Source organism: Haliotis cracherodii, unplaced genomic scaffold (assembly GCF_022045235.1).
Source record: "Haliotis cracherodii isolate W230 unplaced genomic scaffold, xgHalCrac1.p SCAF_4, whole genome shotgun sequence".
Lineage (NCBI taxonomy): Eukaryota > Metazoa > Mollusca > Gastropoda > Lepetellida > Haliotidae > Haliotis > Haliotis cracherodii.
The window spans coordinates 62,210,234-62,225,662 of record NW_027266297.1 but is presented as its reverse complement, the minus strand read 5'-3'; the positions used below and the strand labels follow the sequence as shown (position 1 = coordinate 62,225,662).

The 15,429-nt window shown below is 39.3% G+C and overlaps 2 protein-coding genes across 2 annotated transcripts; one reads left to right on the top strand and one right to left on the bottom strand.

Moving 5' to 3' along the window:
• Positions 1–1,483: 1,483 nt before the first annotated feature.
• On the bottom strand, positions 1,484–7,056 carry LOC139480071 (telomerase RNA component interacting RNase-like). The gene is made up of 3 exons (XM_071263052.1): positions 6,829–7,056; positions 3,791–3,865; positions 1,484–3,432 (listed from the first exon to the last, which is right to left on the bottom strand). Exons 1-3 carry the CDS (start codon positions 7,054–7,056, stop codon positions 3,322–3,324), a joined length of 414 nt encoding a protein of 137 aa, XP_071119153.1. The 3' UTR covers positions 1,484–3,321.
• Positions 7,057–7,169: 113 nt separating this feature from the next.
• On the top strand, positions 7,170–13,349 carry LOC139480210 (NADH dehydrogenase [ubiquinone] 1 alpha subcomplex assembly factor 2-like). Its single transcript, XM_071263242.1, has 6 exons — positions 7,170–7,344; positions 7,963–8,052; positions 9,876–9,916; positions 11,007–11,075; positions 11,983–12,064; positions 13,170–13,349. Exons 1-6 carry the CDS (start codon positions 7,215–7,217, stop codon positions 13,238–13,240), a joined length of 483 nt encoding a protein of 160 aa, XP_071119343.1. The 5' UTR covers positions 7,170–7,214; the 3' UTR covers positions 13,241–13,349.
• Positions 13,350–15,429: the final 2,080 nt, after the last annotated feature.

Below are 15,429 nucleotides of genomic sequence, written 5' to 3'. Positions count from 1 at the left end.
CACAACATGACAACACCACCTAAATCACCATCATTGATTATCCAGTGTATAATATCTGTTATCAACAGTCTACTAGGATAAATAACCGGGACCTGTCTTTGTTTTGAACTGACGTCTTCCCCTTCTCTCTTAACACTATCTCTGAAATACTTCTCACCCATACTTGAAATCAACAACCAATCCAAATCACTCCTTAACAGAGTTCAGCAAAGACCTACATTGAGAATGATGGCTCTCACAGAGCAAGCCCATGATACAAGGAGTTCACAATGAACCATCACAAATCAGTTCGATACATTTTGAGTGTTGTGTCATTTGAAGCAGACCCAACACAAAACTATGAGAGAGCGAGTGAGTTGGGTTTTACGCTGCTTTTAACAGTATTCCAGTTATATCACAGCGTGTCAGCTTCATGTGGGAGGAAAGCCCAAAGTGATGCAGGTCTCAGACGTTTACGACTTCGGTAAAACCCACGAGCACGGGTATGGTGCTGACAAACCTAGAAACATAATCGGGGCGAACCGGGATTCTAACCCACAATCATAGGTTTCTGGCGTGCCCAAGGGACGCAACTCTGCACAGCGAATCGTGGCGCCTTAGACGACTGGGCCACCCGTGACCCCCTGAAGCAGACTGAACACAAAACTATGAATGGGCTTAGAGTAATAATAACATAAAGAACATCTGATTTCTGTCATACGACTAGATCATCTATCTGGGAGGATGGTACTGGATCATACTGCCTTCAAACTGTGGTTGTTCTTTAAATTCTTTTTATCATATAATACACTGGATAATTAAGGATAACTACCAAGAACACAAACTTCAGTAGCAACGTTTTTCTTCGTCAGCATGTTGATACCAGTAAGAAAAATAATACATTTCTAATTAATAAGTTTTTATAGAACTGTGCATGTGAAATAGCATAGACACATTTCTATGTTCTGTCTGGGTGAATAGCAGTGATGGTGTTTCAGAAGACACGACAATCACAATCTCATTAAAATCAGATCTTAGTTCTCGCTATCGCTAAACAAAGATCTGAGCACATTCCATTACGGGTCACGTCAGACCGACCTTGCGCGAATTTTAACCGACCAATGGAAGGACTGACAAGAAGTCGATGTTAGCCAATCAGAAGGCAGCTTTCTCGCGCTTTATGGCACTAAATTCAAATTGGCGACTACACTTCGAAACATATTTTGACAAATTCTCGAATAAAAATTTGAAACCTGAACAAAAGAACATTCTGGAATGGCAAATATATGGTCTAGATTATATGCATTCAGTCGTTAAACACGTAACTCTTACGGAATACCCCATGTTAAAGTTTTCAAGGTTGCATGATTAGAAATCACATTCCGACTGTCACTTTCATGATCTGGTAAGCAACGTTCTGATTGGTCGGATGAAAGGTCGTTCCGATGTGACCCCTAATGGGATGTCTTCAGATCTTTGTTTAGCGGTAGCGAGAACTAAGATCTGATTTTAATGAGATTGCAACAATCAACACACTCAGTGGGATACAGCGACCATAGCATCCTGCAGCGACAGTCCAAGTTGGAAATGTATAATCAGGAACAAGGATTATACATATCAACTTCTATCTTTACTCACAGCAACTTTTCAAAGTAATTTTCACATTGCTTCATTTACTTGAAAATGGACAACAATTTCCAAAGTTGATGATTACATTTTAGTATCATTTGCAGGTCAAGTTTAAGAATAATCCCTGAAACTTTATTTTAAGTACAGCACCGAGCTGAGGAATAGCTAAAGTGGGAATTGAAAGGAATGCCCCGTGGACGTGACGATGCCACGATGAGGTAGATAGTGTAGCTGTCTGAGTACATGTCAACAATCAAACATCTGACTGAAAGACAAATATTTCATAATAGAAAATAGGATGAATACATTCAGGTTCTGGGCCCGCTTGCACAAAATGATCTTAGCGCTAAGACTATCATACCTGTGTTAAAGTATGGGAGTTAAGATCATCTTAGCGCTAAGATCACTTTGTGCAAGTGGGCCCACGAGTGAATTTGACTTCAGTAATAGCGTATGTGGAATTCTCATGTAAATAACTCAGCCAAACCGATTTGTCAGCAGCATACAAAATCTATTGACACAAAAACCACACATCAACATAAATCACATATAAATTACCACATGTATATTTGCTAAGTCATTCATATATATAATTAAACCTAATTCATTTCGGCCTGCTTCTAATCCACATTCAATAACTGAGCAACAACTATACAACATGACTCAGCCTATTTTCTTCACATTACACCAGCATAAACTACGCTTGCCAAACATACCAAATGATTCTGTGAAAATATATTTGGTCCACAACTACACAATGGCAAAATAATCTTTTAAGAAAAACAGCTATATATTTTATTCGGGCACCATTTACTGTAGAGCTTTGTGTAAATACAATGACTGCTAATAGTTGAAAGATACTACACTGGACTCTTTGGGGAGACTAGCTGCCAAAATTACGAACTGATTTTGTTTGAGGACTTTGTTATTTTCAATGCTTTGAACCAGCATAACGGGGATCTACAAACTTGATAAAAAACTAATTATTAGAAGCAATGCACTGATTGTTATTATCCAATGCAATGTTTTATCCCAGAGAGCAGACCTTGGTCATAATAGGCTAAAAAAAAATAATCTTGGTTCTCAGGCACTGTCTGCATCATCACAAAGTGTGCCGCATGTTTTGTTTTAATTTCCATTTCCAAAAAATAATTAAAAAAGCTTAAATATTCCAGGTCCAACAGTAGTCAAATACTGTATTCCAGTATTTTACTCATCAAGGAATACATTTATGTATGGAGGCACTTTCCCAGGTTAATTGTACACAATTGTTTATTTGGTTACAAAAAGAAAAAAAAGACACCACCCACCTGCACTATAGTTTCAAAAATCATTGCCTGAGAACCAATTCTTTTATTTTGTTAAGTCTAAGTGTTCTCTACTCACTTGTCTCCTATAAGCAAGGGAATACACCTTCACATCCATTGTCATGGACTGAAACTGTTCACAGAATGTAATGATGAAACACCACCCACCCTCCTCATCAGGAATGTGCTTAAGCATGTGCTGTATTAAATAACATCATATCTGATTCTCATGATAGCCCGAGTGACCTGTAGGTGATTGCAAAACCTCAAAACCGTTGAGAAAAAAATATATAACCCTTACTGAAAAGAAAATAGGTTAACTTGTTAAAGAAGAAAAGAAACTGAGAGCCATTATCCATCGCTACAAAGTCAGGCAAACTTCACAATTAACAATGAGATGCAAGTATTATTTGACTAGTGGTCGTGTTTTATCCTCATCCGTGCACATCTGTGATTTGTATTTATTGACTTCAGCTAGATACTTGGACCATCCATCTTTATTCTCACCACTGTCCTCCTGAAAATAAGTGTAAAATAAATATATTACCATCATGGTATTTCACAAGGTGTTAATGAAACAGTCCTACATGGCTTAGCTTTATAAACAACAGATTTAGATCCTAGTCTCATCCCTTCAGTACCATCATTACCCATACTGATCATTTCGAAAACCAACGAAATCAAATATGTCAAGTTCATTATGCCAAAACATGCTGGTTTTCTTATGCAAGATAACTGATCAAAGAAACGCCCAACATAAAAAGCGTTGATGTAAAGGAAGTTCTAAGCAGAGCTAGTAGCCATGAACATGATGAACAGGTGATGAACATAAGAAAGTGTAAGGCTGTTACAGTTCTCCTGAGACAAATACATACATCCTCTTCTTGTTTTGGCTTCTTTACCATACCCGTCTTGAGGACCTTGGCGCTGCCGCCGCGCCGTTTCCCGACCTGGGGAGACAGAACCACTAACAACATGAGACAATGGCTTTACAGCTGAGACGATGATGGACGCCACAGTATTCCAGCTCCCAGGGACAAAAATGGGTACAATTCCTTTCAGATACCTTTGTACATGATATAGCATAGATACCAGTTACTTATTTGTTAATTGACATGTTCCTAGATTCTCCCTTTCCTATGTTGTATATTCATGCAAACAGATAATAGATTTATAATGCTTTTACGTTACAACTAATTGTACATAGCACTTGCACAAATATGCCTCAGTTATCTATTTGTGATTTGTTGTCAGTCCATATTCATTACTGTATTTGACGTAATAAGCGCCCAGGGCGCTCTCAAAATTAGAAATAGGGGGCTCTGAATAGAATATAATTTTGGTGACAAAAAAACAGAGTTGAAAGATCGTAAATTTCTAGGTTTATGTACCTGAAATGATACAAAAGAAAAGTCTGTGCATATTACACACGATAGATATATTTTTCAAGAATTAGATTGCCCATAAGTAAGGGTGCATAAGACATGAGTGCATACTATACACGAATAAATAAGTCTTGTGCGTACATTGATCATTTGGAAGGGGTGCTAGTTCGGATTGTTTACTAGCCAATATATTAGCAAATATCCACATGGCGCTTATTACGTCAAATACGGTAATCTGCACTCCCAGTCATGTCAAACATGTACCAATAAGGTACCAATATGTACTAATCAGAGCCCCCTATTTCTAAGTTTGAGAGCGTCCAGGGCGCTTATTACGTCGAATACTGTAGGTCAGAAACATAAAGAAGGGTTAATCTGTTCTTATCATAAGGCCAATACTTTTCTATGTAAAATGTGCCAACAAGGAAACTGCTTAACATCAAAATAACCACACAGGTCCAGATGATGACAACACCAGGAACAGAAAGGCAACAAATCAAAATAACAACGTGTCCTTTAATCCAAAGGATACCTTCCACACGTAATCTTAGATGTGAATAATAATTTAAAACTTCACTAATACATTTAATAAGAGAAAAAAACATGTTGAGCAGATGTAGTTCAACAGGATTAAAAGTAAAAAATTATTTGGGGAAAAGGGTTGGCAAAGATTTATCCAATCACACTGTTCGGGTATGAAATTATTACAATACTTCAGAACCTTTTCGTTTTGCGCATGAGTGATTTATACACTTTGAACAATATTTCATTTAAATCAAGGCCTGTCAGCCTCATATAGGAAGAAAGCGCAAACTGATGCAGATTATAGACTTATCCACTTGAAACCAACGTGTATGAGGCTGGCAAATCTAGGTACTTCATCAGGATAATCTGGAGTTTGAAGCCCAAATTCACAGATTCAACACAACTAAATGATGCAACTCTTCACTGCAAAATGCAGCATCTTGGCTACATGTGTCCCCACATTCGGGGGTACAAAATTACACAATCCATAACTACAATAAATTTTCCTAAAAATCCCACCATAAAGTAAAGGATTCCTAACAATTTTGGTACACATGCTTTTTACTGGACACCTGTCCCCTTTTTTTGTTTGATGCTACTAATATACATGCATGCGATGTACAGCCTTATCATGTTAACTATTTGCAAAATAGGGCGATAAAGCACAAACCAATTAAAAAAATGACTTTGCTTGCATTAGTATGGTTTAATATGTTTAAACCCTGAAATGGATCAAAGTAATTCACATTGGTATAAATCGAAAATTGGACATTAACATCGAAGATTTCTCGAAAACAGAAGTTCCATACTGGTAACCTCATCAGTGACACCAATCGGGGCAACATTTCAACCCTCTACTATTTCAGAATGGCATCGAAAAATGGCATCTGAAAAATGAAGAAACTTACCAAGGAAGGAGCCCATGCACATCCCTTACCAAACTGGCAGAAAGTGTCCAGTAAAATGCATTCATGTCCAACTTTCATTGGTGTGTATTACCTTTAGTCTATTTCAGACTGTCAGTTAACCATTGGGCAGGATTGAAATTAACCGAATGAGTGAGTGAGTAAAGTTTTACGCCACTTTTAGCAATATTCCAACAATATCACGGCAGGGGACACTAGAAATGGGCTTCACACATTGACCCATGTGGGAAATCGAACCCGGATCTTCGGCGAAACACCTAACCACTACGCTACCCCCAATGCCCCAAAATTAACCAAGAACATCTACTCTCCCAAATAGTCATAACATACAACAATAACCCGCAAATGTTTGAAATTCTAGCCTCCTGGCCTTAAGTATACCAACAAAAACAAAACTGGTCTGGGGTAGTAGGCTAGTGTTAATTTCCATCCCTGTTAGATGTGTTGATCTTTCATGATCATAATTATTCAGTGACGTAGATGTATAGTCTATCCAATAACCACAGATATGTATTACCGTATTTGACGTAATAAGCGCACAGGGCGCTCTCAAAATTAGAAATAGGGGGCTCTTATTAGAATAATATTTTGGTGAAAAAAAAGAGTTGAAAGATCATAAATTTCATGGTTTATGCTGACAGCTTGAAATGATACAAAAGAAAAGTCTGTGCGTATTATACACGACAGATATATTTTTCAAGAATTTAATTGGCCATAATTAAGGGTACACATAACACTAGAGTGCATATAATACACGAATAAATAGGTCTTGTGTACATTGATCAATCGGAAGGGGCACTTATTGGGATTGTTCAGTAGCCAATATATTATCAAATATCGCTGTGGGCGCTTATTAAAGAGGGGCGCTTATTACGTCGAATACGGTATATATAGCGATCGTAGCGCAAAACTACAACTGTCGTAAGAATATGTTTACTGTATTTTTAATTGTCACACATCTTTGACATTAAATAGACTTGAACAGTTAAGTGAATAACATAAATTTAATGAAAAATCGAGCAATCGTCCAATCAATATTTTAGGCTATGCACAACCCACAAATTTCTGAAATCTTACAATAGACAAAATGTTCGTTTTGCTGAGTTTTCCACTGTCCGTTTCAGATGATTGTGCCGGAGAATCGTCTTTATCGGGAACAGTCACTGGCTTGTCACTAAGACCCGCCTTTTGCTCTTCCATTTTCTTCTTAAACATTTCCAAGAAACTGCCATCATTCGCAAATTTATTCACAGTTTGTCTTTCTTTCGATGCAGAACCACAGTGTTTGCCTCTCCTGTCCGCCATCTTGGCTCAACAAGCATCACATCGGCGACAGGATATTTGATTGGTGTATTCAACAATAACATGGCCAATCAAAAGAACTGTTACTTCAGCTACGGAATACCCTTCGAGACAGGCCCCGGATGTTAAAAGACAGGACGTGAAATATTCTACCCAAACAAATGTCACGCCGGGGAGGAATTATTGCCACCATCATACAAAATTTTAGAAATTCTCTCAGTGCACCAAAACTTACTACTAAGTTGGTAGGGGCTGATCGCAGTGGAAATAAATATTTTGAGAAGGAAGACGGTAAGACCTTTGAATAACCTAGCAGAAAGAGAAAAACGGGACTAAAAAACCCCAAAACAAACGTCAAATTCAAGTAGTGCTTGAATTAGACCACAAGTTGTTGGTTATTGGTTTGTTGTTTTACACCGCACTCAGCAATATTCCAGCTATATGACGGCGGACAGTAAATAATCGAGTCTGGACCAGACAATCCACTGGTTGATATCATGGGCATCGATCCACGCAATTGGGATCGATGACATGCTTCAACATGTAATAACAATCTGGTGACGCGGGTTTTTCGAAAAACCAAGAAGACAGCTTATTTCAATTTTGGGATTTATCACTTCACCTCCAACAATTTGTTTGCGTGTCCTTTAGCATGTTTAGTTAATGGTTAAGGACAATGATATGTTGAAACACAGGACCATGTAACTAGATCTAATAATAATAATAAAACTAATAACAAAACAAACTCGACTACGAGTGGATGTATGTGTGTGTGTGCGATTGTTGGTGGATGGATTGGATGTTACAAAACCCTTTTGTATATATATGTTTAATTGCATACTTGCAAAATAATGTACCATCCTAAAAAAATACATCATACATTATCATCTTGTTTGATTTGATTTGCAGATAAATCTCACAACCTCCGAGGAAGTCGTTGGGTGGAACCGCCAGATGGTGACCAGTGGTCAGTGCCAGATGTGCCCACAGAGTGGAACGGTAGTGTAGTTCCTTATCATGTTTTTACAACTCTACGAAAACCTCTTGTTTTTCAACTATAAGGGGTACCAGGGTGTAGAGTTCATGTGCTTTTGAATTAGGGCTGGCTATCGATATAGATCCTAGAGATTGATAATCGCTAACTAAATATTGATCAATTAACGATAAATATTGGAGAAGGAACTTTATGCAGGAAAGTCCCGAAAGAAATCAACATATTTCCGGCCACTGGTGAGCAGTGACACATTTATGCATAGATTACTTTGTGGACATTTGAGCTATAACAAGAAAAGGTTCTTTTCCATCTTTGACAATTTACAATAACGAGTCTGTTTCGGTAAAACTTAACTTTATTTCATCACAATAGTTTATGTGAGTTATTATCGATGACAACAGTTTCATATCGATAATCGTTAATATTTCTTCCCATCAAGAAATGATGCAGATTATCGATCTTTTTAGCCAGCCCTATTTTAAACACTGGCCCAAGTCTTAGTTGTTGAATGCAATTAGGAGTGTACACAAGTAATCAATTCAACAACAAGCTTGTAGCATTGCCCTGTCAATCAAATGTCAGGTTATAGCACCACCGCTGAGGATGACACCGCTCTTTCTTGAGTTGCACGGACGATACGGACGACACCTAGGGACTCGCCGTTACCACATGTCATGTTGTTGAGGGATGATGGGATGACTTGTTGCTGGCATCAGTGATGTAAAATCTCCACCCACCATGTACAAATCCTTTTTTAAATATGGAAACATTTTTATGCAGGCATAAGTTAACCTTTCTTCCGTATTTCTTGAACATAATGGTACCTGGTCTTCGTGGGTAGTCTGCATTGGGCCTTAAACCGACGTAACGGTTAGGATAAAAACAATAATACACTTCGTTCTCAGGCACCACCCGCATCATCAGAAAGTTTGCCGCACGTTTCGTTTTTATTTCCATTTTTAAAAAAAACCACCCCAAAATCCTTAAATATTCCAGGTCCAACGGTAGTCAAATACTGTATTCCAGTATTTTACTCATCAAGGAATACATTTATGTATGGAGGCCCTTTCCCAGGTTAATTGTACATAATTGTTTATTTGGTTACACAAATGTTTATTTGTTTACATCCCCAGTTTGAACTGTAGCAGGATATATACAGCAGTGTTGGTTTTGAAATTTGCAGAAAGAGAGTTTAGTTTGAATATATGTAGTTAGATGAGTATTTAAATGTTGTTTCTGGTGTACATTGTATTATAAGGTATTTCGAGGTGCGTTGACAAGCGTGTTTAGGTAGAGTCTGCCAGAGGATATCAAGTAATACACCCGAAACCCATTTAACAAAGAATTTATATCATGGTTCTGTGATTTGTTTTGATCATTTGTTGTTTAATGCTGCACTCCGCAATATACCAGCTATATGACAGCGGTCTGTAAATAAATTCAAGTAGTGCTTGAACTAGACCACAAGTTGTTGTTTGTTGATTTACGCCGCACTCAGCAATATTCCAGCTCTATGACAGCGGTCTGTAAATATACTAGTCTGGACCAGACAGTCCAGTGATTGAAGTCATGAGCATCAATCCACAAAATTGGGATTTCAGGACATGCATCAACCAAGTCAGCGATCTTGACCATCTGATCTAGTTAGTCACCACTTACGACAAGTATGGGTTGCTGAAGACCAATTCCCCCCTCACATCTTCATGGGGAGCTGGTGTCGGAATGCATATTCCTGTATATGAGATGATATCATTTTGTGATTCCAGTTTCAACTTGTTGTGTGTCAAGATGTAACCCTCATGGAGTTAATGAATTGTTCATGTTGCAGCCTGGTTGAGGGGGAGGAGGAAGCGGCCGCCCACACAGGAGGTACTGCAGAACTGTAGGACATCTTGGAAAACATTGGGCTAAAAAAGGGGGGCACGGATGGCCCAGTCGTCTAAGGCGCCGCCATTCGCTGTGCAGAGTTGCGTCCCTTGGGCACGCCAGAAACCTATGATTATGGGTTCGAATCCTGGTTCGCCCCAATTATGTTTCTAGGTTTGTCAGCACCATACCCGTGCTCGTGGGTTTCACCGAAGTGGTAAATGTCTGAGACCTGCATCACTTGGGGCTTTCCTCCCACATTAAGCTGACACACCGCGATATAACTGGAATACTGTTAAAAGCGGCGTTAAACCCAACTCACTCACTCACTAAGGCTGAAAAAATGTAATAGTCTTGGTTCTCAGGCACCGCCTGTATCCTCACAAAGTCTGCCTCATGTTTCGTTTTTATTTCCATTTTACTTTAAAACAGTGAGAGTCAAAATAGCACACAGTTACTTCCCTTTACATGCTTTAATGTGTATTTCTTGTGATGGGCATGGCCGCAATAGGAGTTTGTATGCTTGTTTATGTTGGGAGGCCCTTTCCCAGGTTGATGGTACACAACTGTTTATTTGGTTACATAATACAGTAAACTTCGTTTATAATGACCATGTACTGACGGATATAACAAACTTATTTTTTGTCCCGACTTTTGTTGTATATATGCTGTATATATGCTTATAATGAACTACAAACTAATATTAGTGGTCCCTTTGAGTTTGTTATAACCGTAGATTACTGTAGTTTGAACAAGCGAAAAAACAAAAAAAACATCGCCCTCCCGCAAAATATTTACAAAAGTCATTGCCTGAGGACCAATTCTTTTATTTTGATTAAGCCTTAGCTCAGGATTATAAAACATTATATCAAGTCTATACAAAGTTTGCAAAGTTTATTGCAATAATAGTAATGTGGATGTTGAACAAATGTTTTGAGAATGAATGTTTTGTAGTTGTATTGAATTTATGATGTTTAAAACTTGTGGTGATGAATACCTGTGTGTGATACGCAATGTAAGTAAATGTTTGAAGGGTTGAACCTACCTTTTTGTAATTATATGTTTGATGTGATATGAGTGTTGTGTGTTGCAGGAGATAGATCGTAACTATGCGTTGATGATGAGGACGATACATCGAGCCAAGGAGCTGGAGGAGAAGGAGGTGAGTGTTTGAAGGAACAAGAAACACTGATATATTTCCAGACTTCAGCACCGTCTTCCTGGTCTAGTGGATAGAGTGTCTGCCCTGAGAGCAGAAGGCTGGTGGTTCAGTCCTGGCTGCAGGAAACCAAAAGACGTTAAGGATGGTACTAAACATTAAAGGGTTGGTTGGTTGGTTTGTTGTTTAACGCCGCACTCAGCAATATTCCAGCTATATGACGGCGGTCTGTAAATAATCAAATCTGGACCAGTCAATCCAGTGATTGATATCATGAGCATCGATCCACGTAATTGGGATCGATGACATTCATCAACCAAGTCAGCGAGCCTGACCTCCCGATCCCGTTAGTCGCCTTTTACGACAAGCATTGTCACCTTTTACGGCAAGCATGGGTTGCTGAAGACCTATTCTACCCTGGAATCTTCACGGGCCCAACATTAAAGGGATGAAACAAGGATTTAGTCAGATAGTGTTAGTTACATCAATACAAGTCTAATGAAACCATCCTCCTGTGTACAGGGACAGGATACTGGGAAAAGATGTCACTGAAAATGCATAAATACATACCTTCCACGACTGCCTCAGTGTTCTGATTGATAGAGGGTCTGCCCGGAGAGCAGGAGGTTGGTGGTTCTATCGCCATCCACGTCTTATGAAGTGACTCTGCCTGATGCTTGGCATTAAGGGCATAAAACAAGGACTGGTCAGCTCTGAGTCTGAGTGGGTTATTCATGTTAAACTCCTGTATCTCAGTGGGCAAGCTCTATTAAACCGGCATTAGTCCAGACTAGTTCAATCAGCCACTCACACACATGATTTCATTTAGCAGGAACATATTATTGTAGTCATTGTTTTATTTAGGACTGTGACAAGTAATGTTTATGAACCTGTTTCTGTTTCCTCAAAGGAGGGTGGCTCGTCCTCCAAGAGAGTGGAAGGAGGAGCATCCTACACATCTGATGTGGCCCCGGATGAAGACAGCAGCAAGAGTGAGTGCAACTTGTAGCATGCAGTGTTTATGCAATAAGAAATTAATTGTTTGTTGTTTAATGCTGCACTCAGCAATATTCCAGCTATATGATGGCAGTCTGTAAACAATCAAGTCTGGAGCAGCCAATCCAGTGATTGACACCACGAGCATCGATCTATGCACTTGGGATACGATAACATGCATCAACCAAGTCAGTGTCTGACCACCTGATTCTGTTAGTCACCTCTTCATGGTGTATTCTTGCAACAACAATTTGGATATTTGTGTGATGGAAACACAGCCTTCAAACTAATGTTAGTAATATCTCTCAGAAGTTGACTAGGCTGACAATAAACTGTCTAAATAAACTGCCTCCGTGGTTTAGTGGTAGAGGGTCCACCCGGAGAGTGGAAGGTCCAAATTTCGATCCCAGGCAGCGTCACTCCGAAAGACGTTAAAAAATGGTACTCGTTATAACCCTGTCTGCTGCTCGGCATTAAGGGGCTAAAACAAGGACTGGTCCGCTCAGAGTCAGTATACTGTGTCTGAGTGGGGTATTCATGTTAAACTGCAGCATGGTATCTCAGTGGGCTAGCACTATAAATCGGCATCAATCTGGACTTGTACAAGCAGACACACACACGCACACGCTATATAAGTGCAATAATCTTGGACCCGATGTAAAACCCCATTACACCTCACCTCTAAACATCAGACATGATGACAAATTCACAATACCTTGAACTAGATAAAGTAGAAGCTAATTAGCCTCTAATTTTCAAGTATTGGAAATTAATTTTATCATTATTATTTTTTTAAATCTGTGCATAAAATATATAGCTCTTAAAGCAGTTCCTTAAAAGTATTGTTTCTCTTGGGAAATAAAGAAACTAAAAGTTGTGGGGAAATGTCAAGTCAAAGGGTTAATTGATTTCCCCAATTGTCCAACTTTGAAGTTTTCATTCCTGAATTTACCAGAAAAGTTTTCTTGACAGGGAAAAAAGACAAAATCGCTTGTTTTTTAAAAATTTTATTCTCTTTTCGTGAAACTTGTGGATGTATGTGAACTGGGTAATGGAAGGATGTGCTGCTCTTGTGTCTGATGAAGTTGTTTCTGTTTTCAGAGAAGTTTCCAGTATTCCCAGAATATGAAATCACACCTGGTGACCTGGATAAGAGAAGAGAGAAGAAGTGACACTTCGCGCTATAGAACCTCGGGACTTGCCATTATAATACACCGACACTGTGATGAGCATGTTGTAAATACCGTGTGACTGAGTCGTGTGGAGAGTGAAAATAATACAAAATGGAAAAACTCTTTTTGTCCTTCATTTGTTTCATGTATAGTCAGTAGATATATACCAAACAACCTTGTATACTTGTTTTACAACTTGCTGAATGATGTCTTCGTATGGGTCATCAAGTTTAGACAAATGCTATGATGATGTGAGTGCTGTTGATCCATCACTGGACCGCCTCCGTGGTCTAATGGTAGAGCGTCCGCCCGGAGAGCGGAAGGTCCGGGGTTCGATCCCCAGCCGCATCATACCAAAAGACGTTAAAAGATGGTACTTGTTGTTACCCTGTCTGGCGCTCGGCATTAAGGGGCCAAAAGAAGGACTGGTCGTCTCAGAGTCAGTATACTGTGTCTGAGTGGGGTATTCATGTTAAACTGCGGCATGGTATCTCAGTGTGCTAGCACTATAAATCGGCATCAGTCTGGACTAGTACAAGCAGCCACACATACACACATACACGTGCATGCACGTCGCTATATAAGTGCAATAATCTTGGACGCGACGTTTAACCCCATTTCACCTCACCTGATCCATCAAGGTCCTATTGCTTTGCTTCTTGAAAGTTATTGTATGATATATTGCATTGATGTTCAGTATCGTTACAAAATATTATTTTGAACGTGTCCATTATTTAACAAGGCTCTCAAAAGAATAGATGGAGAATGTTGTGTCAAGCAACAAGCAAACACATACCAGTTTATGCAGTCTGTGTGGTGCTTCTGTTAAGGCGGACATGTTTACTTGTTTCGTGAACAGCTGGTGTCATTACTGATCAGTGTTCCAGACATATAATCTTCAAGGCTATTTTGCCTTTTACACTAAATGGAATCTGTTTTGGGAGATTATTGAGACTGATTCTTCTCTGGTGTTGATGTGTCATATGTACTGTATTTGTGTAGTGACATCTCAAAGTGAAGACATAGGGTATATATCAGCAAGCAGGTATATCCTGTATATAAGTCGGCGGCTATGATGACATTTAGTGAGGATCACATTTACGCAACTCTGTATCTGTTTCAAGACTGTTCGGCACGGGTGGCAGTAATTCACTGTGCAGAGTTTCCTCCCTTGCGTACACCAGAAACCTATGATTGTGGGTTCGCCCTAGTTATGTTTCTTGGTTTGTCAGCACTATACTGTGCTGGTGGGTTTCACCAGATTGGTAAACGTATGAGAGCTCCATCACCTCGGGCTTTCCTCTCCCATATGCTATGGAAACAGGGTAAAGGTTTTGCTCAAAAGTGAGCAGGCTGGTTTTCTTTGAACTCTGCAGTAGGGTATTTCATTTTCCAGGCCAGTGGGTCATTGACAGCTGGTGATTATGAAATAATTATCTATCATATATATCTAATGTTCTGAAGATCAACCGCATGGGGAAGTACAGCTCAAGGTGTCCTAGTCGGGAGCTGTATATATATATTTTCTGTTCACATATCAAAGTTTGCTTAATTGTTAAAAAAAACCCATTTATATCTCCACAGCAAGACTACTCATCCTCAACATGTTAGGCACAGGTGGAAAGAGGGGACCTTCCCTTCGATCATCAATTATTCACCAGTCGTGAAGATTCCGGGGTAGAATAGGTGTTCAGCAACCCATGCTTGCTGTAAAAGGTGACTATGCTTGTCTTAAAGGCAACTAACAAGATTGGGTGGTCAGGTTCGCTGACTTGATTGATGCATGTCATCAATCCCAATTGTATGGATCGATGCTCATGATATTAATCAATGGATTGTCTGGTCAAAACTCGATTTTTTACAGACCGCAATCATATAGCTGCAATGTTTCTGAGTGCGGTGTAAAACAACAAACCAACCATATGGCGAAATTTACATACTGGCATGTCAGGGATGGTTGGAGAGATGCTGGGGCTAAGGGCAGTTGAGGGTACACACAGATAAGAGAGATTATTTTATTACTGCGAAACCTTATACCCCAAAGAACAATAAGCTGACACACGTGATATAACCACAAGACTGTACAAAGCTGTGCTTAACCCATCTCACTCACTCACTCAAGACTGTGCACAAGTATACTTCGATAATGTAATTGGTGTTTGGACCTTTGGCACCCTGCGAGACTATGA